We start from the raw sequence: 25,294 nt of genomic DNA, 5'->3' as shown, positions 1-25,294 counted from the left end.
TTTCAGCCTGCCTTCTGGGGGAGGGCCCTGCCGTGCCGATACTCAGGCAACCCTGTTTGGGTAGAGTCTCCGTGTCCCCTGCGAGGGGGGATGGGGATGGGCACGCTGTGAGCCGGTATTTCCAGGCTTTTGTTCTCTGGCGGCTTTCCCTGGCGGTTTGCTGTGCCTCTTCTGAGGGTCAGAGCAGCAGAGGCTGCATTGTCGCAGAACAGAGGGATCGCGGCCCGTTCTCCACTGATGTTCTGGCCACTTTAACTCTGTTTCTGTTGGTGCTGCTAAACCCTGCAGTGTCCCGGGATGTGCACCCCACACCCGGCGTCCCAGCCCTCACTTCCAGGGCCGGCGCCTCTCTGTCCTTTGTGTTTCTAATGCCGCCAGCCGCCCCGCGCGCTCCGGAAGCTCCCGGTCTCAGTCTGGATCCAGTGAGCGCACCGGAGCTCCGGTTGTCAGTCTGGTGGCGCGCATTCCCCGGCTCACGGTCTCAGTCTGCTGTTTCGCGGGTGCCGGTCCCCGAGTCCGCCCGCTCCCCCATGCAGGTGGCTACCGCTTCCCGGCGCCCGAATGCGGCGGCTCCCTCCCCCTTCCATTTATCTTCCGATATCTGTGCGCGGTTTTAGGGCTCCCCTCTTGGTACCTCAATACTCAGTGCTGGAGATGTTCATTTGTAGAGATCCAGATGCATCTTCCTGCGTCTCAGGCTGATTCAGTGGTTGTTTAGGCTGGTCTGGTACCTATCTAGTTCAACTCAGGGGACCGGCTAAAAAAGGGGTCCCCTACTCCTCCGCCATCTTAACTCCTCCCCCTCCTTAAGGTGCAATCCAGTTGTCCAATTTTATACATTTTATTTTGTTTTTGTTGCAAGTAACAGGCTATGACTAAATTTTAGTATCCAGAAGTTAGAGGGCTAGTTCAATATTTCAACCTAATAATCTTGTGTGTATACTTTGGGCTTCCCTTAATTTTTCTTTCTGGGCATGTAGAGTTGCCATAATGCCAATTATTACTTCTTCACTATTTAATATTTGTCTTGTCACTAGTTGGTATTCAAAATATATTCTTTGTCATGCTTTATTTTGGGAGGCTTCATTAAATAATAGTGAATGAGGAGTAAACATTCCCAAGGAAATTAAAAAAAAAAAAAAACAACCCTAATATCTCTCCCAGGATATACAGAACATTTTTATTAAGAAAAATTTCAAAACATTCATAGATGTCAGCCATCACCAGAATCTTCTGAAATATCTCCTTATACAAATGAAGTCTTTAAGGAGGGAAAAATTTGTATCTCTAAAATCTAATGAGTTATTTAATTAATTTTACCCTGCTTGTCCCAAAAAAGAATTTCAAGAGACTTAGAATATATAAAACATGACAGACAATATATCATAAAATAAAAGTAGGACTAAAAATTTTAAAAACCAAAGGAGTGAAAAAAGAACACAAAATAAGTCTTAAGCTGCATAAAATAATACCAATATAACAAGTAAACATGATCTACAAATAATTTTTAAATGTCAATTACATGGTTAGTAATATCCATGAAATAAAAGTGAATCAGTTGATTTTAATTCTAAGATTTGCTTAGAATTTCTCCTGAGAATACTGGTAAGGATATACCATGTGAAGTCATGAACACCATTCTCAACAACATAAATATATATATATATATATATATATATATATTAGGCTTTCATCATCTCATTTTCACCTGATTTTTAGCTTTTTAAATTTAAAACACTTTTTTGGGGGGTCTTCAGAAATTCACAACTGAATCTCCATTTTCCAAAGAACTAATTTCTAGGTCAGTGGATAGTCTGCTAAGGTACTGCAAGAGTATTAATGCTATTCATGTGATTTATAAGAAATCAGAAAACCTGAGATTAAATTATGTAACTTTTTAAAAAACCCTACCATTTAAAAAATTAAGATGATTACATTAGAATATGAATAAAACCCCATTAGCAATCATTCACTGATTTCTTTAAGTGTATAATTAAATATATAATTCTATTTTTTCAAATAAGTACACATTTTATGAGAAAAATCGATCTTATTTTCAGTAAAGAGTTGTGAGCCTTTATTTCTTCCAATCAATAACTATTTGTTTAATTTTATCACATGTCAGATACTTTGCTGGGCGCTGAGGATCCAGTGGTGTGAGGGCACCTGAATCAGTGAATTTTAATATAATGCTTTCTTAAAACATTTTTGGATGTCCAATCAATCAATGAATGAACTCTCCGGTTTAGCTATTGCTGCTGTGGTCTAACAGTTTGGCAATATATAAGCAAAATTACAGTAGTGATAAAATAATACACAGATCTCTTATGTTGTTAATGAGAAAGAAACTCACCACTGCTCTGGTATTAATTTAACATTTGCATTTGACATTCCAAGTGTGGAGGGGAAACTTCTTATCTTAAAGTTCAATCAGTAGCTGGTATATGAAGCTGCTGTTTTATTTTTTTCTATTTTAACAGAGTCAGAGTAATGGTAGGGTTTGATATACTAGTTTAAATTTCGAAGAATCATCTTCAAAGTTATCAAATAACTCATGTGGATGAGAACACAAAGAACAAACCAAAAGCCAGGAATTTTTGCTAAGAGGCTGTCAATCCCTTCAAAGATTAGAATCTCTGGCCTCTTTCAAAGGTTTCTTTCTAGTCTTGAAGTCTCATTTTACTTGAATATCACCATGTCACAATCTCTAATAGCAATATAGAAATCACAAACAAACATTTGTATATCCTAGCAACCTTATCTGAAAATACAGGGAAATTGTGTGTGGGCCTGTGAAAGAGGAGGGTAGAAAGGAGGAGGGAGAATATGAGAATAACAGAAAAAGAGTAGGGATAGGAGAATCAAACTTCTTGATTAAGCTGAGCAGTTAATTTGGTCGAACATACTGAGGTCTAAATATATGTTACTGGATTAACCCGACATACTGATTGATTACTTCAGGGACGTACACACAGACTGACGTGTGGCACTCTACACCCTTGTGTCCACAGCATACATTTTGGCAGTCTCTGTCCGAGGGGCTACGTATGACTTGGCCATGGAAATGGTTGCTGTTGAATAGGCTTTCCTCATGGAATATGGATAATTCCTCTCAGGTCCAACATCTGTTGGAAAGAGAAAAATGTCGTGATAAAAAAATAATTAAGACTCAGTAAGCTTTGGGGAGAAAATGTCATTTTACACATTCTTCTCATAAAGAGGCAAGAATATAAATATTCTAAGAAGGAATCATCCAAGAAGAACCTTAGAAGAAAATCGAAGATTTTCACCTGGAAATTTACTTTAAGATTCAAAACTTAGGTAATTTCCTTTTCTTTCTTTCTCTTTCTTTCTTTCTTCCTCAATCTCTCGCTCTCTCTCCTCTTTCTCTCTTTCTTTCTTACTGATGAGGTGATGGAATCTCTTGCTTTTTAACTGATATTTTTAAAAACCCAATAGTAGTACATTACATTTTTTAACAACAAATATTTGACTTGGCTCTGAGTCTACTTCTCCATTTAACTCTAGATATAAATTTAGTAGATTGGATGAAGTTATATAAGATTATGAACACATTGAAATCATCATTTTATATTTAGATATTGGATATAGTTATAGCTGTGGGTCTGTTATTTTTTTTTCACCCAATATACCACTAACCACGTAATAAGGCTTGAATATTGCAAATCAGTTGTCCTTGAATAACAGAAATTTTTAAAATGTCATTTTTTTATAATAGGTAGGGATCAAGTACACAACATTATTTTGTGCTGGTGAGATCTGTTTCCACCCAGCTTGGAGGACTGATACTAGAGGCAAGTAAGTATGCTATTTTATTTTGTTCTTACCTTTGAAGAGGCATAAGCAGCATGTCAGGACAGCACCAGCCAAAAAGCAACCCAGAGACCCAGCCATTCCAAGCCAACAAGACCAACCAAATTTATACTGGATGCCAAGAAATATATTGTGCAGAACCAGAGAAGAACGTTCCACATAAACATCGACAGCATACCACACTGAACCAATGATTCCTGGTGCACCTGAAAGAAAGAAAAATTGCTAAAAATAATGCAGGCCTCTCCAAATTTAAATTCAAGGAGATCTGACTGCTACCCAAAATGCATGGCATCACTTAGAAGGATAATAACGATGCTACGGATTCATGGACAAATCAAATTTTGGATATCTCTTCTATGTCTTCCTTTTGCTTTCTATTTTGTATTTCTTCTAAACCATATATCAGTTTATACATAAAGAGAAATACAAAGATTAAACAACGCAGTGTTCCTCTGTTTGTATAAACTTAAAATGATTATTGTGGTTTTGTTTAATTTCCCTCTTTCCAATGTTCTCTTAAGTGCAGTGTAAAATGAAATATGAAAAGCAAAAGAAAAAAAGAAAGAACACAAAATTGAAGACAAATAATATACAGCATATGTTCATTCTCTATTGTTTTTTTTAATTAAAAGTATATATCTTTAAGAATATTCTGTTGCTCCTCTGCCCCACCACTTGGACCCACAATTAAAACTATGTCAGCTACATAATCAACACCCATAAGGAAACCATGCTTTTGAAATCAATAATTTTAGTGTGTTGTGGTCAAAAACAAATAACTGGAATAAAAAATGTCTTTATTTTAAAATAAATTCTTATCTACAACCCCCACATTATGTAAGGATGAACTAACTATTTTTTTTTTTTAAGATTTATTTATTTGACAGAGAGAGAGAGACAGGAAGAGAGGGAACCCAAGCAGGGGGAGTGGGAGAGGGAGAAGCAGGTTTTCCACTGATCAGGGAGCCCAATGCAGGGCTCGAACCCAGGACCCTGGGATCATGACCTGAGCCGAAGGCAGACGGTTAACGACTGAGCTGCCCAGGCGCCCCCAGAAATTGTGCTCCTTTTAAACAAAATTTAATCCCCCAAATTAGTCTATCTGACAATTGGACTGGCTTGAAATGATGCCACTAGAGTTCTCTCACTTTAAAGGTATAAATTGCATGTCGTTGCTTAGAAGCAAGGAAAAAAGGTGAGCAACTATGGGAAAAAAGGCTATGTGAAAATGGAAAAAAAAAAAGAAGAAAGAAAATGGTGTTCACCATTTCATTGCATTCTTTTCCCAATTGTTTAATGCAAGAAGTTTAAGGACCAGATCATGAACATATCACCTTCAGATAATGGTTTAAATTACCACATATTTTCTACAATATTGTAACCTACAAGTTTAAGATGGAAATTCCTTTATGAAACTTTATATGTATATGTATATATATACATATATATACATACACACATTAATACATATATATGAAATATGTATATATTTCATTTCATATCATATGAAAGTAGTATGCCATAAATATTTATGTGTAACATATCATATGTATGGCATTAGTATCTTATACATAAAATTAGTTTTTTATATATAATACACATGGCATACTAATTTCAAATGATGGTTCCAAGCCTTTGGTCATCTCCAGAAATTTAATTTTGTCATTTCTTCATCCATCCCTGTAGGGATTTTTTTTCATCAATTTGTTATTTCTTTGTTTTTGTTTTTGTTTTAATTTAGTTTGTTTTGGTTTTTTATTAAAAAATGATGTATCTAGTGATATTGTAAAAAGTATTCTGGAGCAAAATTATATAGCATTAAATGATGTTTAAATTTGTTAAATAATACACATTGTTACATACAAAAACTATGTTATCACTAGGCTGGACATGGGAATAAATGCCTTAAAAAGGTAAACTTATTAAGTTCTTGTGACTTTTTAATACAACCTTAGGATCATCAGGCCTTGACTCAATGTGTGTGTAAAACTTCAGGGAGGCCCCAGCTTTTACTGCGTGACAGGTTAGGCTCTCTGCTATGGCCTTACTCTACCCACACTGGATCTTCACGACAGCAATTCAGAGTAGAGATGATTACTAGGGCTTCACCTTACTTTGCAGATCAAGAAAAGACGAGCAGTTAAAAAACTGGCGTAAGCTCACACGTCACATGTATATATCTTCAAGTATTTATTTTTTACTTTTTATTTTTTTAAGTAAACTCTACCACCACCATGGGGCTCCAACTCACCACTCCAAGATCAATATCTCATACTTTACCGACTGAGCCAGCGAGGTGCCCCTCCAAGCATTTTTAGTTCCAAAATCCCTATCCATTCATCTTGCACTGCCTGGTGAGGTTCCCACTTATATTTGCTTTGCTAACATTTGGCTGCTACCATAAAAAAATGATGGTTTCCTCTCTGAGGGATGTGCCCATTTATTTTCAATCTTCCTGCACTTTGCTTTCTTCGACAGTGTATTTTCTCCAGCTTGCATTAAGATCCTAAGAAGACATCACGTTGTGACAGAAGAAGACTAAAGTGAATTTAATGACAGACCTGCGTGAAATATCACTTTTGCTCTTTCATCAATAAACACTATGTAAAGTGCTTCTTGACTGTTTATTAGTCATGCTTGATTTATTAGCCTTCAGGACTCCATTTACTCATCTGCTTCGTAAGTGGAGATATAATCTGCTTATTGCTACATTTATGATCAAATGGCCTGGCACATGAGAAAAGTCTAACATAGGACTTGACACAATTTAGTTCATTGCTAAAAAGAATTTGGTTTGGGACTTACTTTAGGATTTAACATCAGGAATAATCAAAAAATAAATCATTTGAAAATTTTAAAGCATTATGTAACTTTTTATTTATTTTTATTTTTTATTTTTTAAAGATTTTATTTATTTATTCGACAGAGAGAGACAGCCAGCGAGAGAGGGAACACAAGCAGGGGGAGTGGGAGAGGAAGAAGCAGGCTCATAGCGGAAGAGCCTGATGTGGGGCTCAATCCCGTAACGCCGGGATCACGCCCTGAGCCGAAGGCAGACGCTTAACTGCTGTGCCACCCAGGCGCCCCGATTATGTAACTTTTTAAATGGTTAAAAAGTAGTTTGGGGTGCCTGGGTGGCTCAGTCGTTAAGCGTCTGCCTTCGGCTCAGGGCGTGATCCTGGCATTCTGGGATCGAGCCCCATGTCGGGCTCCTCTGCTGGAAGCCTGCGTCTTCCTCTCCCACTCCCCCTGCTTGTGTTCCCTCTCTCACTGGCTGTCTCTATCTCTGTCAAATAAATAAATAAGATCTTTGAAAAAAAAAAGTAGTTTGAGGACTTTGATAAACTTTGCTTTGGGATATCAACAAAAATTATCTTATTACACAGCTAAAGAAAGTAGGGTTGGTGGATGAGCTCTTTACTCTTTCAATCTAGAAAAGCAGGTCACATATGTTCCTAAAATGAACTGCATGGCAATAAGCACCCTTCTCCTTCATCTCAAGACCGTAGATGAGCGTCTCTACCCCGATCACTAGTACAGAGAGTACCTGCTATTAGTAATACTGTTCCGGCAACAAAGCAGATGCGGACTTTGATGTATGGCTCATCAGGGAGGAATTTCACACAGTCGAGACCAAGAAGCAGTGTGATAAATCCAAATCCAGCTAGAATATCTGCAGTAATCATCAATGCTCGAGTTACCACCAGCTTCACTGGAAGATCAGGGCATGTGGTTACATTGTGAACGGAAGAAGGAAACATGTTAAAGCACACAGGTGCACCCAAAACCAGATAATCACATGCATAAATACAGCCCACTTCAGGAATTAGACTTCAAGTTTGCATGAACATGGAATGTTTTCATAAAATGCAAGAATATCATAGATTATCGATATTATTATTTGTTTAAGCAGTGATTATTACTTAGTCTTGCTGGTCCCCTAGCTAAATGCTGGTCTTGCTGGTCCCCTAGCTAAATGCCTGGCGTAGAGTGTGAACTAAGTAACTATTTCCTTATTTGTTTCCTGTTTCGGAATGAGTCTTATTCACAAGTATTACAGTTGAATAATAAATTGAAAGTAGAGTATTCTGCATAAGTTACCCCAATAAATATTTAAGAAATTACTGATCACTGCATTTGTTTGAAGTTCTATTGAAAAATATACTTTTAATAAATAGTTAAAATTTGGTATAGGGGAGCAGGATAAAACACTTCAAGAAGTCATTTGCCAATTCAGGTTGATGGGAGCCATCAGCAGGTTTTTAGAAGGAGAAGGAGCTTCTGTTATTTAGTAGAAAACTGTATCTAGAACCCAGATCATATTCTTTTTCATTGCTTCTGGTGGTGACCCTTCTTGGCCAACATTCAAGATTAACCCTTTAACCTTGCACTGTCAACTGAGCAAAACTGAAAACTATAGCCACATGAGAATATCCAGGGAAGAGGATATCAGGTAAACAGAATGGAATAATAGCAGTCATCGTCTGCAATGGAAGCATCCTCAACTGTGAAACCTCTTGAGCTGTGAATCCTAGGTACAGTAAATCAAAAATAGGAAAATTTTGGGCACCCGAAAGGCTCAGTCAGTTAAGCATCTACTTTTGGCTCAGATCATGATCCCAGGGTCCCGGGATTGAGTCCCACGTTGGGCTCCCTACTCAGTGGGGAGTCTGCTTCTCCCTCTCCCTCTCCCTCTTGCTTGTGATCTCTCCCTCTCACACGCTCTCTCTCTCTCAAATAAATAAATAAAATCTTAAAAAAAATAAATTAAAAAAATAAAAATAGGAAAGATCTGTCACAAATGGAGGGTTAATTATTGAATGTCAAAGCTACTACTATTTTAGCCACTAGAGGAGTGATACAACTTATTCTTTTGATGGTACATTAATTATGTTTTATTTTCATAGTGATTGCAGTTTCCTTGCATTTTAGTTTTTCCTCAATGGTGAGATAAATTTAGGGCTTATTTAGTAATAGGTTGCTTATAAAATGTGGCCACTTTATTTAAAATAAAAAATACTTTTATGATCCATCTAAGAGAGGAAAACAATGCATAAAATCAGCTTCTACCTGATTTTTTTTTTTTTTTAAGTAGGCTCCACACCCAGCAAGGAGCCCATCATGGGGCTTGAACTCACAACCCTGAGATCAAGACCTGAGCTGAAATCAAGAGTCAGTCACTTAACTGACTGAGCCACCCTTACCTGATTAATAGATGAATATTTAAGGTCTTAAAATGTGGCATTATTTAAAAAAAAAAAGACTTAAATTTCTAATTTAGGCCAAATCAAAAGCCTTTTTTTCTCAAAATTCAGGAAAGAGAAAAATATTAACTAACTAGGTGATATCAGTTTTTACATTTCAACAATATTGAACCTCAAATAATATATATACAAGTGGGTCTCCTACTCAGCACCCCAAGCCAAGCAGTCTCACACTTTGGAGTGCTTTCCTTAAATATTGTTAATTCCCCTTTTGGAACCTGGGTCCAACAAGGCCAGGATTGCCATCTGGATGGGTTGCCCTAAAATCAGGGCCCCAATTTTCTCCTCTCCAACACTTGATCCCACACAGAGTGTGATTTCTTTCTTTTTTTTTTTTTTTAAGATTTATTTATTTATTTATTAGAGAGAGAGAGAGAGAGGGAGAGAACAGGGAGGGGCAGGAGGAGAGAGCAGCTTAGCAGACTCCTTGCTGAGCTCAGAGCCTGACGTGAGGCTCAATCCCAAGACCCTGAGATCAAAACCTGAGCCGAAACCAGGAGTCCAACCCTTTAACTGACTGCACCACCCAAAGGCCCCCAGAGTGTGATTTCTGATGCTCAGTGGAACTCCCAGACTCATGCCGATGGCGTCATCCAGTCGGCTCCATGGCCAGCCCAGTTCCAAGAGGGCAGCTTTGTAGGTAGATGGCTAATGCTAACCAGCCAGGAATTTCTTCCTGGGAATTTCTTCCTGGGAATTATCTGAGATTGGGCTGCTAGAATAATGTTAAATACTCTGATTTGGGGATGGGGTACTCAAGAGTCCTGAAAAAAATAGGTTCTGTAGACCCCAGGTCTACAGAACAATGGAAAAGGTTATCTAATTGTAATTCTATAAAAGATACCAAAAACTAAAAATAAAATCTCACAGGTAATATCTTAACTTAGAGGGTATAGTTATGTTATTTTCTTAGAATACATTTTCATGTTTGTTGTCGCTAAGCATATCCTAGAATTTTTTAAATAAAAGTAATTAATCTTCAGGATATGATTTGAAATTAATAGGTAAGAATATATTTAAAAAGGTAAGATAGTATAGGCAAATGATTTAAAAAAAGAAATATTAAAATATAAACAGCAAGTTTTCTTTGTGCAGAAGCTTATGAGTGATTTTCTGTTATTCTTGCATAAATGTACATAACAATATTTAGAAGTTTGAAATAGTTTATCTTTTTTTTTTTTTTTGTCTTGCTCTCACCATAGCACTACATTTCTGGAATAGTCTAGTGTCCACATACACTTACATTCTTATTGACCAAATCATGCTTCTTTGTAGGTAGAATTAGGTTAGCTCAAGGAGGGAAAAAGAGAAAGAATCAAGAGGCCTTAAAAAAAAAAATGAAATATGGGTCTTAGGAATTAGGTTAAAGAACACTCAAATCCTGAATAGCAGAAAAAGATATTTTCGATCACTGCTCCTTTTAAGTGCTTAACCCTGGACTGAAATAGACATTCAGGGGAAAAGTCACATACCGGAGTTTTGCTTTTCATTTATCTTGAGAAAAGAAGTTGCCGTTCCCTACTATCCCCATCCTCTACTTTGAAGGAAACCACAACCAATGAGCTTTAACAACAGCACCAGTATTTCTTAGCATGATTGGATGTTCTAAATAAATAAATAAATGTTATGCAGAAAAACTGAATCAATGATAACATTTTTAAATCTGTGAAATCTCTTTATTTCATTGGAACGTGGCCCTGGCTAACACATGATTAAAATATAAAGCTAAAGGTCAGGAAGATGAAGGAGCTGGTTTTACCACACCTGTTAACCATGTGTCATCACATATACTGATTTTTTTTCATTCCCTGCTCTCTGTGTGTTTCTCTTTCCTTATCTATCCCCATGTCTGTTTTTCTGTCTCTCTGTCTCTGCCCTTCTACTTCACCTTCTCTCTTACTCAGGAAATGTCCTGTTCAATTACTGAAAACTTCCTATTTGACTTAAGTCACAGCTAAAAGACATCTCTGAAATACTTTTCATCTAATCTGTGGATTCTAATCCTCAAATCGCAGCACCCTGAAGAATTCATTTCCTTTTAAAAAGTGTTTAAGTCTACTGCTTGTAAGACGCTCTGCCAGGCTCTTTGGGGAGCAGAGAAGAATAAGTTAATATTTTTACCCTAAAGGAATGTATAAATCCACGGAAAAAGATAAAATACGCTCAAAATGTTTCAATTCGTATTTCTGAAATAAACTAAATTTTTAATCGAAACATCTAAAATTAGACAGAATTGTCCTATAGACTGTGGAAAACAAAAATACACAATGGAAACCCAAGTTTAGTGTTGGTTGGTATCCCCTCCCTGGCAAGGGTTGTCTAAGGCATACTTACGGGGGTGTTCGGCAAGTATAGAATCGTACTCGTCACAGGTGCGGATCCCATCAAAAGCATTCGTGACACACTCCCACCAGAGGCCTCGGCATTTTGTGCTCACCTAGATGTTGGGGAAGACACCGTGTGAAACAACTCACGCAGACACACTTCAGCTCCCCTGGATCAAAGGAAGACCTTGGCTGTTGTGTGTTTGATAGTAAAGTACAGCGTTTGCAAGCGTGATCGGAATTTCATTTACAACAAACACAATGTGTTTTAGAGTATTTTCCCTTAAGCACTCACAGCTAAAGGCTTTCCCCACTGGGAAATGAATTCACTTCCTGATGGGGGAGGGGAGCTGAGCAAGAGGAGTGGTGCCCAACATAGATAAAATCACAATTACATATATGCAAACGTCTGTGGCTGGTTCCATCATGGAGTCCTAGTTTTACGTGGAGACAATTCATTTGGCTTTCCTGTGCTGACATTTGTTCATCAAAAAATCAAAATAAAAAAAATAAAAAAATCAATCTAACAATGTATGCTAACTGTTGACATCCTGAGTCTGTTAAGAATGTACATTAATTTTTGCTCACCATAAACACTGAGTTCCATGAAGAAAGGTGTTATTATGTATGGAGTTCATAAATTTACAATAATTGCCCAAAAAAGCTATACCTAAAGAAAACAATACATCAACTATGAAGACTCACACAACTTCTTCCTCCTTGCTCCACTGACACACTACAAATGTTCAAGCTATGAGATGGATGCGAACAAATTAAGCATTAACTTCATACAGTCTGACAGCTGTAAACCACTTTTACTTAGAAACTCTGTGCAGATGATTCTGTGTCCACCTCGAGCTAAAAGATACCAGTGCCCTGAGCCTTTCCCTACTTTATCTATAAGCCGCAAGTCACAATAGATTTCTTAAAATTGTAAACATGCCAACGGAAAATAGTTTCAAATATTCCTGACACCGCTCATGCATATGGAACAGAGCTAATACGATTGTTTGTCTTGATTCAATTACAGATTCACATTACCTGGGAATTCTGGGAATAGTTTAGTAAAATTTAACCAAAAATTATCTTGGAAAATAAAAACTTAAAATGGTTCCTTAAAGAAAGAATGAGCAACAAAGTGGAAAGAGAAATGCAAAAGCAGGGAGATCGTAACTGGTGTGAAGAAGGAAGGAAGGAACATAAAACACTTCGATCTGCAAAAGCAAAACCGTATCAGAGAATATTTGTGCTTTGAAACTCTGCTCCGTGTTTTTGTTTGTTTGTTTTTTTAAGATTTTACTTATTTATTTGACACAGAGAGACAGCCAGTGAGAGAGGGAACACAGCAGGGGGAGTGGGAGAGGAAGAAGCAGGCTCCCAGCGGAGGAGCCTGATGTGGGGCTCGATCCCATAACGCCGGGATCACGCCCTGAGCCAAAGGCAGATGCTTAACCGCTGTGCCACCCAGGCGCCCCTCTGCTCTGTGTTCTGCCTTGAAGCTGTGTCGTGAGCCAAGTAAAATTTCACTGTTTACCTCCACCACAAACTTCAATGTTGTGCTTCTATTATCACTTTATATGTAAACTGCTCTTAATTGGTAATAATTTAAAAATCTACGTCAAGTCTATGCTATGGAGCAGTTACTGCTTAAGTATATTATGATCTCCTTAATTTGTTAAAGGATCCTGTGAGATATCAGCTATTATTAGCTATTTTACAAATAAGGAAAATGAGGCACAGGAAAGGTAAGTGATAACCCCAAGAAAGCATAGTTAATAAGTGGAGGAGATGGGACTCAAATACAGCAGTCTGTGTGTTTGCTCTCAAGCACTGCTGTATACTTAAAAACCCATTTAAAAAAAATTCCAAACCCATTTCAGGCTTGCATTGGAAATTGAAAGACAGCTTGGAGTGAAGTGTTAAGCCTTAACTTTAATATCATCCTGTGGCTACTATTCTACAAAACCTCACTTCGGCTTACTCTTCCTAAGGTTAAATCTGAAGGGGTGTTTCGGAATTGGGGAATATTATCTGCCTAAGGAAACACAGGGACCAAAAATTTAACAAAGAGGGTCTACCTTGTGAAATTTAACATATCAATTTTTAAAGAAGGATGTGAATATCTCAAGTCAGATATGCATGCAAGTTAAGCTACTGTTAAAAAAGTATAGACTTTAAATCTCAGTTGATACTAATTAGGTGTGTTGTATCCTTGGGCAAGATCTTACCCTTTTTGAGCCGCAGTTTTCTTATTTGTATAAAGGAGATGGTGCGAAGATAGTTATATAAGAATTAAAAATTACACATAGTATAAATGATTTGTTCATAAGTGATCTTAGTAAAGTACTTCAGCATTGTAACAACCTGAATAGTGACTGTGTTCAGCATTACTAACTTACGGTAATAGAAGAAAGGTAGATATAATAGGGTTGAATGATGCCCCCCCCCCTCGAGAAAGACGTCCATGTCCTAAGCCCCAGAACGTATGGATGTGACCCTCGTTGGAAAAAGGGATTTACATATGCAGTGAAGGTGAGGATCTTGAGATAAGGAGATTGAATGATGCCCCCCCCCCTCGAGAAAGATGTCCATGTCCTAAGCCCCAGAACGTATGGATGTGACCCTCGTTGGAAAAAGGGATTTACATATGCAGTGAAGGTGAGGATCTTGAGATAAGGAGATCATCTCAGATGACCACGGTGGGCCCCAAATCTAATGACAGGTGTCTTGATGAGGGACACATAGAGCAGGAGGCAAGGTGACCACAGAGACAAAGATTAGAGGGATGTGGCCATAAATCCAAGAATGCTAAGAGCCCCCGGAAGCTGGAAGAGGCAAGGGATGGATTCTCCCCTAGAGCCTTCAGAAGGAGTCAGGCCCTGTCCACACCTTGATTTCAAACCTCTGGCCTCCAGAACTTGGAGAGAATAAATTTCTCTTGTGTGAAGCCACCAAATTGTGGTAATTTGTTACAGCAGTCCTAGGAAACAAATACGGTAGAGATGATTGGTAGGGAACGATTATACCGTAATAGAAAACAGGCCTCCTCATACCTATTGCTCTTCGGTCTCTCAGTTAACAGGAACATACTGCATCCAGTTTATTCCAACTTGAGCCAGGTTATGTGGATTTGAAGTCACTGCTCTACAATCAGACAGTGACTGCCCACAGTTCCTGCATCTAACAGCCAGTACATAAGTCAATCAACCCATAGTGGTATTTCTCATTATATATGAGCTTATTTAGAAAGGAACCTGAGATATATATACGAGAATACTCAATTTACACTAAAAAAAATTTTTTTTAAAAAAGAGTCTTGGCAAAATAATCCAGCAGTGGTGTCATTTTCAAGGCTATTGATCATTTACCTGCAATGACCATATTTAGAAAAGCAATGAGCTCATTAGAGGAAACAAAGAATCCAATTTCATTAGGTATTAATGCTCAGGGGCACACTATGAGATTGCTTGGTATTCACCCTTGGTTAAGGTACGTGAGAATAGTGGCTGTAATTAACTAAACTTCTGTGTTAATATAGCACTTACTGGAGACACCCTTAAAGGTGCCTTTGTGCACAAAAGACAAGGTTAAAAGATTTTGTTATTTATCACATTTAGGAAAGACCCTTCTTGTCTGTAATATATAATCTTCACTTACTTATCCGTGTGTTATACAACGGCTTATTAAGAACTTCTTAGAAGGCAAGTAAATCTAAATTCTTAAAAGTTTTAAGACAAGGTTCTGTTAAAAAGCACACTGAGGCTTAAAATATTGTGGTTAACCTTTCTTAAAGGGCAAAAATGCAGAATGTTAACTAATAATTCTTATCTTAGAGGGTCATTCAAAATAGAAGATTCCAAATTTAAGCTTCCTCTTTCAACATGCAATTTATACATTAATAAATATAATGTTACAAGACTAATTTCTACATTATTTCAATGAGTATCTATGAATCCTGAAGTGAGGAGCAGATTATCTCCTTAATGGGGAGAACTCAGTTTATCCAAGATGTAACAATAAAAGTACAAGTCACAAACTTGAGGCCAGCATAAATCTCTTAATGTTAATTAATTGCAATAGCAAAATATAGAGATCTTACAGAACAGTCCAGACTTCTGGCTTCTGTTGGAAACGTGGTCCTTCTGACCACCTGGACTCCTCAGTCCCACGTAACAATAATCAGTACCAGCGAGTGGCTGCTCCTATGAGATGGGGCTTGTGTGTACAAGTTCCTCACCCCCTTATCCAGTGTGTCTTTCTCATGGATGTTAACTACGCGGTTCCTAACAGCATGTAACTTTCCTGCTCCTGGGGTATAATAATGAGAATACCTCCCTCTGCCTTGAAACTGTCAAATTTCTAGAGCTAGAAATTTCTAGAACTTCCATGAAGTTCTCCCAGTTTTTCCAGCTGGAGTTAATTTCTTCTTAAATCATACCATAATTTGTCCATATTCTATAGTATTGACAATATTGCATTATTTTTATGTGAATTTATGTACATCTCTCTCCCACGTTTGCCATCATCTTTTAAACTTTATTCATTTAGTATCTGTCATGCGTCAGGCAACAGACTAACGGAATGCTGGGGATACAGCAGGGACCAAGACAGGTATGGCACCTTGTTTCAAAGAGCTTATAGACCCTCCTGCTTGGAACATAATAGATGCTCAATAGATGTTTATTGAGAAAAAAAAAAGTAGGTCAATTTTTCAAATCCATATACGTTAACTCTCATTTGAACTCTGGCTGATACACTATATGCATAGTCAATGCTTAATATGTGCTTTTGACTTGACTGAATAGACAAAACAGCTGAATCCGGGAGTCGAAGAACTACTGCTTAGACTACAGAGTTTATACTAATTTGCTGTCAGCCTGGACCCTATCTACTCAAGCAGCTCTGGGAAGTGTTTACCATAGGACTCAGGATGAGCAGGATACCATTCAGAAAAAGCTTTAGGAACTTGTATTGACCATGACTCTTCCCCCATTGAATTTATAGTATCCTAAATTAGTTCCTTAATCCCGGGATTTCTTATTCTGATCCCTTTTACAGCCTTCCATTAAGGCTTCTCTACACTAGTCTTTGCCAATTTTTCTCTCCTTAACCACTCCGGAAATATTTACAAGCAGCAACACACAATTTTGCCTACTTGTCTTGTTTCCTGTGGTTCTGGATGTGTTTGTCTTGCCTCTAAGTATTTTATCTATCTTTTGAGAATTAGAGAAACTTAAAAATGTTTAATTGATTGACATTTATTTTTCTCCAGCTACGTGGAAGAAATACACACACACACACACACACACACACACACACACACATTAGGCTTAGTAAATATTTATTGTGGGCTAACCACTATCAAATAGGATTTTTCTTTGCCAATATGCATTAGGTTATAAATGCATATGCAGTGGGATGTGTGTGTAAATATAATACATATAGGAGGAAGTATGCACAAACCAAAAGAACAGTAGAATAAGTCATGAAGATATATTATTTTAAAAACCACCTTGCATCCACGTACTAGAGGAATTTATATTTTTCATATCCCTGTGTCATTCTTGTACTAATGTACTTGAACACAGAAGACGAAACTTACCTCTTTCTAGTATTTAATTAAATATATTTATTAAGATGCAGAAGTTTTAATAATACTACAGTAAGTTGCATGTTTTACCACTAAGACTTGGAACAATTTCAATTTTAACATGAAAGGCATTTGAATTTTTATACTATGATTCTGAACATTTATTTGAATATTTTATATTATTTTTCTTACTATACCGGGTCTAAAAGAACACAAAACAGGTATTTATAATGATAAGGAAGCAAGATTCAAATAAGCATAATAGATGTTACCTTTCCTTTCCTCTCCATTCAGGTGCCATGAATTTATTTGCTAACCTACATTTGGTATAGTTCTGCCTCCTTATTTGTGGAGGACTGGCTAAAGGTGTAAATGGCAAGAATGAGATAATGCATACTTGTAGGTAAATGTAATTTTTGTAGCCTGTATGGTTATATGACCTAATTAATATATTTGAACTATTTAAATATTTCAATTTCAACATTGTTTAATTGCTGAAGTCACACGTTTAATCATTTTAGAACGCTTATGAGAGCACGGGTTTCACAACTTTGCGATGACTACTGCATTCGTTGTGACAGATCACAATGTACGTTGAGTGAATGGTAATAAAGTATTTGCTTACTTTTTTCTCTCTCCTTTCTTCATTTCTGTCTTTATTCGAAGCACCGCGTAGAAAAGCTTCATTCTCTGGGCCAGAATACACTCTTCACCAACCTTATTATACATTCCAGGGAATTAGATTTTTATTCCTATCTTATTAAAAAGAGGAACCAAACCCATATCTTGAAAAAGTTTTAATTGTAGTAAGATAAAAAAATCTTGCCTCGAAAATGTGGTGGTCTCCCTACAGAGATACTTCTCATTTATGGCTCAGGGTGTGATTTCCAAAGATCACTTCACATTATATTTCATTCATTTATTCATTCTTTTCGTAACTATGCCAAGTATCTTAATATGTGCACAATCAATTCATGTGAAACACAAGTTCCCATGATTTGGAAGTTGGTGCTAGGTGCGGTAGGAGATCATGAAACGAGCAAGAGAATATTTGTAGCCGCCAGTGTCTGCTGAAGGAGTTCCCAATGAGTTGAAAAGTAAAACTAGTATATAAAAAATCAGAGTACATGCTAGGCATAATAATTTTTATATTTATTTTATGTCTGAAAGAAGTACAGCGTCATTAGTGTAATTAGAAATCCCAGGCGAGAACCTGGTTATGGGGATGAAATAAATCCAAATATAAGAAACTTTCATTTGAGGTAATAAAATTTTAATCATAATAGTGTTTGGTATATAGCAAGTTCTCAGTAAATAATTAACACAAGATTAACTGAAAACGGATTAATCTTGTGAAAACATACTTTCCTTTTGATAATTGAAAGACCAGCAACTTAGTGAAGAAACTACTTTTTTATTTCAGTGTGGATAATGAAGAACTACCTATCTTCTAATTCAGTGAACATATTAACAATTTTATGAATTCACAATGTATTTTTCTTTTTAAAATGTACTCAGTGGGTAACTTACGCTATTTTGTCCCTGTTGTCTGCCTTATTCCCTGGTTAGACAAGAAGGGAGCAGTCCCAAGTATAAAAATGGGCAAACCACAGCTCAGAGAAGTAAACAAAATTTCTCCAAGAGAATCAATAGCGAAAACAGGAATAGAACTTAAATCTTATCTCTCTCCCTTCAGTGAACATTATACAAAATGTCATCTCCTCTTCCAGAACAAAAACAAAACAATAAACTGCAAATAGACAATAATATATCTCTTGTTTATTGACTGATTTGTATTTGCCTGGTACTGTGGTAAATGCTTTAGAGGCACAAGCTCATTTAATCCTCACAAGACACTTAGGATGTGCATATTATTATTCTTTTACAGAAGAGGAAATGTGCTTTATAGCAATTTAAATGTCTGCAATTTAAATGCATACAGGTATTGCCTGGCGCTGTGGGATTTAATCTCAGGTCCTCAAAGTCAAGTCCAACCAGTAAACCTCCTCACTATAAAGCGTTCTTTCCCGCCCCACTTGATATGCTGGATCATAATCTAAAGGAGGAAAAAGTAGTGGGATGGTCCAGGGACGTTGCTGCTTGGTGACTTCTGTATAGAGACTAGTTTTCCTCCATTTAATTGCTTGGGGCGGTAAGTAACTCTACCATTCCTCCAATTGCCTAAAAGCAGGAAAGTGGATTTCAGCCTCGACTTGTCCCCGGAATCAGCTCTTTTCTCCACTTGCAGTTATCAATCCTATTGACTGTAGTTGCTTAGAGCTTCTCATATCTTCACAAGTCTCGCTATGCTCGCTTCCTCAGTAGTCCAGACCACCATTGCTTCCTTTCTGTACTATGGCAAAGACCTCCCAATTAGTCTCCCTACACTTCATTTCACCCATTTTAATCATTCCCCACAAGTAGCCAGAATAATCGATCTTTGTGAAACACATGCATTTGCTTGTTTTCAGTGAAGCGCCTTTCCCTACTGAGTAAGATCTAGATTTTATGGAAACACAAAGACTTTGATGACCAAGCTCCTATATTCTCCTCCCTACATTGGAAATTCTTACTGTGCTGAGACAGTCCAAAGCCACAAATATGGCTCTCATACCTGGATATCTGCGCATACTCTTTCCTGTGCTTGGGATACTTTCTACTTCTCCCTCACCCACCTATTCTTCAAGTCCTAGTTTAGGTGTTTCTTCTTCTGGATTGGCGTATGAAGTTACTCATTATCTGAGATTGGGCAAACTGGCCACTCGGAGTTCGGTGCTGTGATGCCACTTGTCACACCATACTGTAACTATCAGTTTACTTGTCTGTCTCTCCCAGCAGCCTGGGGGTAACCTAAGCTAGATCCAGGTTGCATCTTCCTTCCTAAACTGTACCCACCACTGCACTGGGTGGCCAGAGGTATCAAACAGTATTTGTGGAATGAAGGGAGATAGAAAGAAAAGGAAAAAAGGGAGAGAGAAAGGGAAGGAAACAGAGATGAAAGAAAAAATGAATGGAAAGAAAAAGAATAAGTAAGGAGAGGAAGAGCATAAGGGATAGAAGAGAGAGGAAAGGAGACAGGAAAAAAGGAGGGAGGAGGAAGGGAAAAAAGAGCATGAAGGGAAGGACAGAAAGAAGAAATAAATAAGGAGACAAGAAGAATGGGAGAAAGGAAGGATGGGCATATGAAGTTACAGAGAAATAGAGAATGTACGCACTGGATTCCTTAGCGGAAGTTTCGGGGGGAGGCTGTAGACGCCATCGGTCCTTCAGTGACTGGCCATGTTTCTGGGATTACAGACAGTCATGGTCAAGGAGTCCTGGTGTTATTAAAGAATGTGGGAAGGACTGGGAAGGACCTTAACACAACGCAGTTTACTTTGTCTTATAGTTGAAGAAACTGAGCTGAAGACTGAGCCGAATCTTGCTCAACGGAAGACTGGTAAGATGCAAACCCAGGCTGGAATAACCTTAAAGCCCAAGTTCTGTCCACCATGTGGGTCTTCCCAGAGACACAGGGAAATCAGTAGTGAAGGAGCAGGAGGAGGGCTCAGGGCCACTGCTTCCCGGTTTGGGGCTGTGCACAGTGCCATTCCTGGGCCATTTCTTTTTTTCCTAACGTTTTTACTTCATGAAAAGAACTTCCCTCTTCAAGGGAAGTCTGAGGAAGGCAAAATACTATTTTATACTATTTTGAGTATTCTGTAGTAAGACAAAAGAATATATGAGCTCTTTCTGCCTCGTGGCCCTGGTTATTCACCTCGTTCATCTAACAAGCCCTGAGCTTTTTCCCGTTCTTTACTTTTACCTTGTGTCCTCTGGTCTGCAAGCCCCCTACTGCCATTTCTACCTTTTGAAATCCTTTGCGTCTTTTGGGCGCTTTGCTCAAATGCCTTTTCCTCCCCGAGGCCTGCTTCAACGCCCCCAACGGGAAATAATCATTCTGTCTTCTTTGCTCCAATGGTATATTGTTCATTGCGTCCTCAAATATGAACTGGCCTGTGCCTTTCATTATAGTTTCGTGTGTGTATCTTTTTTCCTCACTGAATGTCCACTCCTGGAAGGCAGGACCCACTCTGGCTTGATCTCTGCCTCCCCTGGTAGGACCGGCACAGTACCTTTTATATGACACACATTTTGTATTCGTTACTTTGAATTGAACTGTAGAATCTATTTTCCAACTCTGATGCCTACATCACCCTAGAAGATTAACAAATCTAATGCAGCTAAAAATTCATAACACTCCTTTTTGTTTGAATACTCCACAGGTAGGTTTTTCTTTTTCTTTTCTTCCTAAAGATTTCATTCATTTGACAGAGAGAGACACAGCGAGAGAGGGAACACAAGCAGGGGGAGTGGGAGAAGGAGAAGCAGGCTTCTCGTTGAGCAGGGAGCCCGACACGGGGCTCGATCCCAGGACCCTGGGATCAGGCCCTGGGCTGAAGGCAGATGCTTAACGAGCCACCCAGGCACCCCCACAGGTAGGTTTTTCTAAAGCACTTTTGTTGTGTCAACTTTTGTCCAACAGTTGTATAAAGTGATAATAGGGACCAAAGATGATAATCTATAAGGAAGGAAGCAAGGAGAGAGAACAGTTGAGTTGAGAATGTGAGTATCAGAACCCCCAAATTTGTGAATAATTGTGTGCCTTTATATATTGGCCAATTGAAGGAGCAATTATTACAAGAGATCCCTGTCCCTTTAAAAATATTGATAAATAAAGAGATTGTTGGAGAGAAGAGGCCTCATTTGTTTCAGGGTTTTTGTTTTAATAGTGGAGACTTCTTGGGAAATGTTCGTGTAATACATTTCAAGTATGAGAAATAAGAAAGAAGCTAAGAAATACTAACTCTTGTCCAAGGTTAGCAAGGATTTACTTGAGGTGAATAACCTGGGCTGCTCATTCCATTCATTTTAACTAGCTGCATTCTTGCACAGAGCAGATGGCAAATTGGTTGGATACTGAAATCAAAGCAAGAAGGCACTTTAAATGCCAGGACTCTCAATCTCTCTCAGCAAGGTCTGACCCTTTCTAAACTTCCATTTCTTACTGAGTGAAGTTAGTAATGCTGTCAGCCTGAGCAGGAAGAGATTTAAATTGTTTTAGAAAATGTTTTAAGAGTGCTTTTAGATGAGATTTTGCATATTTGTAAAAAAATACTTTTGAGTGTGTTTGAGTCCAACACATTTCTAAATTAATCTCCTGCTACTGCAATCCAGATTCCCGGGGAGCTAATGGCAGAGGACATTTTTATCTGTGCTTTTCTCTGAGCACTGTTCAAAGGGCATTCTGTTTCTCATTCACAACTTATATGTACAGCCAGATAAAATACATCACTGGACTTGCATATAGCAAACATCCTTTGCAGTGTTTCAATTCTATCACAATTTTCAGAAACATAATTTTCTGGCTCTAAAGAAGTATTTATAATGAACTCTGTTGGTTTTGAAATGCCATGTAGAAGCCAGAGGAAAATTAAAAGTAATAATAATAATAATAGTAATAAATGCAAAAATAATACACATCAAAGTAGAAAGATAATTACTTTCTGTTTCTAACTCCAACTTGAGAGTCTAGTAAATAAAATTAGGAGAAAAAATATATAAACTAGTTCTAGGGTATCTTTCCTAAACTTCACAGAGGTGACATTATAGCATTTGTTAGAACGAATTGTTCCCCTCAGGATGTACATAAGAGAGCAGACTGGGTTGCTATATAGTCTTTGAGTTCCTGATATATTGTTTCTTTTTCTTACCTACACTTTCTGAAGCCTTACTAATGAACAGTAGCTGATTCTGAAGATGAGATTTTTACTCAGTTCTACCTCTCTCAGATTCCTCTAGCCACAGGAAATTACTGCAAACTTCAAAATTGCTTCTTTCTGAGCTTCTCCAGTAAGAAAAATAAAATGCTTCAAATGTGAACCACTCACTCATTTCTTACATAACAGTTGGCTCCCAAGAGCAGCTTATTTTTGAGAGGGTTTTGTAAATCCATATCTGTCCCCGGTACTTCGAGACCCACTGGAAAGACTTGTTCTCCCTCAGAGTACTTGTTCCTACTTGGAAACTTCTTAAAATAACATTTTTTCTTGCATAGTAATTGGGTAAGTTTGCTATACCTTGAGTTTGATTACTCAATTTCTTACATTATCACTTCTTAAGAGAGGCTCTCATGCTACTCATATGCCATCATCAAGATTAAAAAGTGTTTGGTTGTGAGAAAGGATGTGCCTGGAATGTTATTCAATTTAATATATGCAGTGGTGGGAGAAGTGAGTTTCTGGAGGTCTCAGTGACAGGGAGTACGTGATTACCCTTGTGTGAATTCATCCTGACGAAAAGAGAGGGATTATTCAGTTACCTCATCTACAAAATGGGATAACAACAATACCTACCTCATAGATTGGCTGTGATGATTACATGAGCTAATAAGGCAAGACTCAGTAAGTAGTAAGTAAGGAGTAAATCCGTCCATGTTGGCTGTTACTCCTTTCATCAGTCCTAGTAAGTGTCCTGAGACAGTGGGACTGACAGAAAATGTGGACAGGCTTGGGTCAGAAAAAGAAGGTGCTGACTTCTTACCTCCAGGGAATCGTCAGCATTCACCATCCAACAGTCTGTCCAGGTGGCCACAACCAAGAACCCAGTAGAGAAAAAGGCAAAGAAGCAGGCGGTGTACTGAAGAAGATCCCTCATTGTAGCCAGCAGCCCGTCTGGAAGGGACACATGGGCGGCTGCCAGCCCCGGGCCCACTCAGGTGGCTGGAACGCTGTCAGGCTTCTGAGCTTCTGCCACCTGGGGATGTGAACACACCAGCCGTTTACTTGTCTCACACCCCACTGCAGACGTCTTAAGTTGTGGTCAGAGTCATGCGAACAGGCTGTGACCCACAGAGGGGTCCTGGAGGTCATTATCCAAAGCACCCAGCCTCCAATCAGAAGCCAGGGCAGGGAAAGGGCTGAGTGTGTTTGGGGTGGGGGGAGAAAAGGAGCCCTGGTAACGTTTTCTGCCCCGACTGTGGGCTGATGGGAGAGGATGGTCACCCGAGGCACGTGCTGGGGCCAAGATGGAGAGAAGGAAGAAGGGTCGCACCCCGCGCTGACGCCTGTAAGCTGATCTTTCTTAGGCCCTCCAGGGCAAGTGAGCTATTCTTCTCCCCCCTCCGCAAGGAGGCTCCACGGTTGACTGCGTGCTCTTTTATTATGAGGACTATTTTAATATGCGTTGACTACCTTAGACAGACAGGCCACTGGTGCAACTATGCTGAACAAGTGTTAGCTCCAGGGAGTTTGCATTCCACAGTGTGGGGCAGAACAGCCCCTTGAAGGGGTTCCAGCGCTGGGCCCCACGTGGAGCCACGGCTCCTCACGTCTGGGCCCCGCAGAGTGGGAAGGAGGGCTGCGTGTTTTCATCCGGTCAGCTCTGCGCTCAAATCCTGGCTCTGAAACGTAGAGGCTGAGGGTCCTTGGGTTGTGGTTTCTGTCATATTGGAGGTATGAATGCGATCTTCAGGAGAGGGTCGTGAGCATTAAATGATACCGTGTCTGTCTATCATTCAGAAGACAAAAGTAGCTAAATGGTAAACATTACCATGACCAAGAATTCCCTGTAGGATTACTTTTCTCCCATGGACCACTGTTTGACTATATGTCGCCCCCCCAAAAATTCCACTTGTTTATATGGGGAAAAAGGATTTTTAAAAACAGTTTTTGATAGAACCAGAGCAACTGGGGTTTGACCTGTACCCGATGGGTGGTCTTATTGGGTATAAATAGTCCATAAGCCGTACGTAGTCTCTTAAAAGTACTTAAAAGAGCATACATACACCATTTTACCATCATCAGGTAGACTGCTCTAAACTAAAACACAAAATTTGAGTGATAATAATAAAAACTATTTTGCATGGTTCTTAATGTGAGAGAGAGGGAGATAGATAAAGAAGGGGTCGGTGAGGAGCAGGAGAAGAATTACAAATAGGTCATTACTTTGGGAAGAATCAGCCTCTAAGATTTTAGGAACAGCGCAAGGAAGGATTACTTTTTTTTTCCACCTTAAAAATGATTGGGTTATCCTATTTAGGGTAAAAGACTAAAATCAGTATTGATACAACCCTTTGAGGGTATATTAAAACAATAAGCTTTTATGACTTCAACTTGTTATTTTCTCATTTTAATTCACTTGTATTCAAATATATAAAATGTAAAAGTTGATGTAAAACCATTACGTGGGGGCGCCTGGGTGGCACAGCGGTTAAGCGTCTGCCTTCGGCTCAGGGCGTG

General features: G+C 38.6%; 1 protein-coding gene across 1 annotated transcript; it reads right to left on the bottom strand.

The window, feature by feature from the left end:
• Positions 1–1,691: 1,691 nt before the first annotated feature.
• Positions 1,692–23,942, bottom strand: CLDN16 (claudin 16). Its single transcript, XM_026496519.4, is given in 6 exon segments — positions 1,692–3,125; positions 3,849–4,040; positions 7,385–7,549; positions 11,436–11,538; positions 23,598–23,842; positions 23,845–23,942. Coding segments are annotated over 6 exon segments (921 nt in total). The 5' UTR covers positions 23,927–23,942; the 3' UTR covers positions 1,692–2,991.
• Between the last annotated feature and the right edge of the window lie 1,352 nt (positions 23,943–25,294).

The sequence above is a fragment of the Ursus arctos genome, unplaced genomic scaffold (assembly GCF_023065955.2).
Source record: "Ursus arctos isolate Adak ecotype North America unplaced genomic scaffold, UrsArc2.0 scaffold_4, whole genome shotgun sequence".
Classification (NCBI taxonomy): Eukaryota; Metazoa; Chordata; class Mammalia; order Carnivora; family Ursidae; genus Ursus; species Ursus arctos.
The sequence above is the reverse complement of the archived record's forward strand: the minus strand, read 5'-3'. Positions and strand labels throughout refer to the sequence as shown.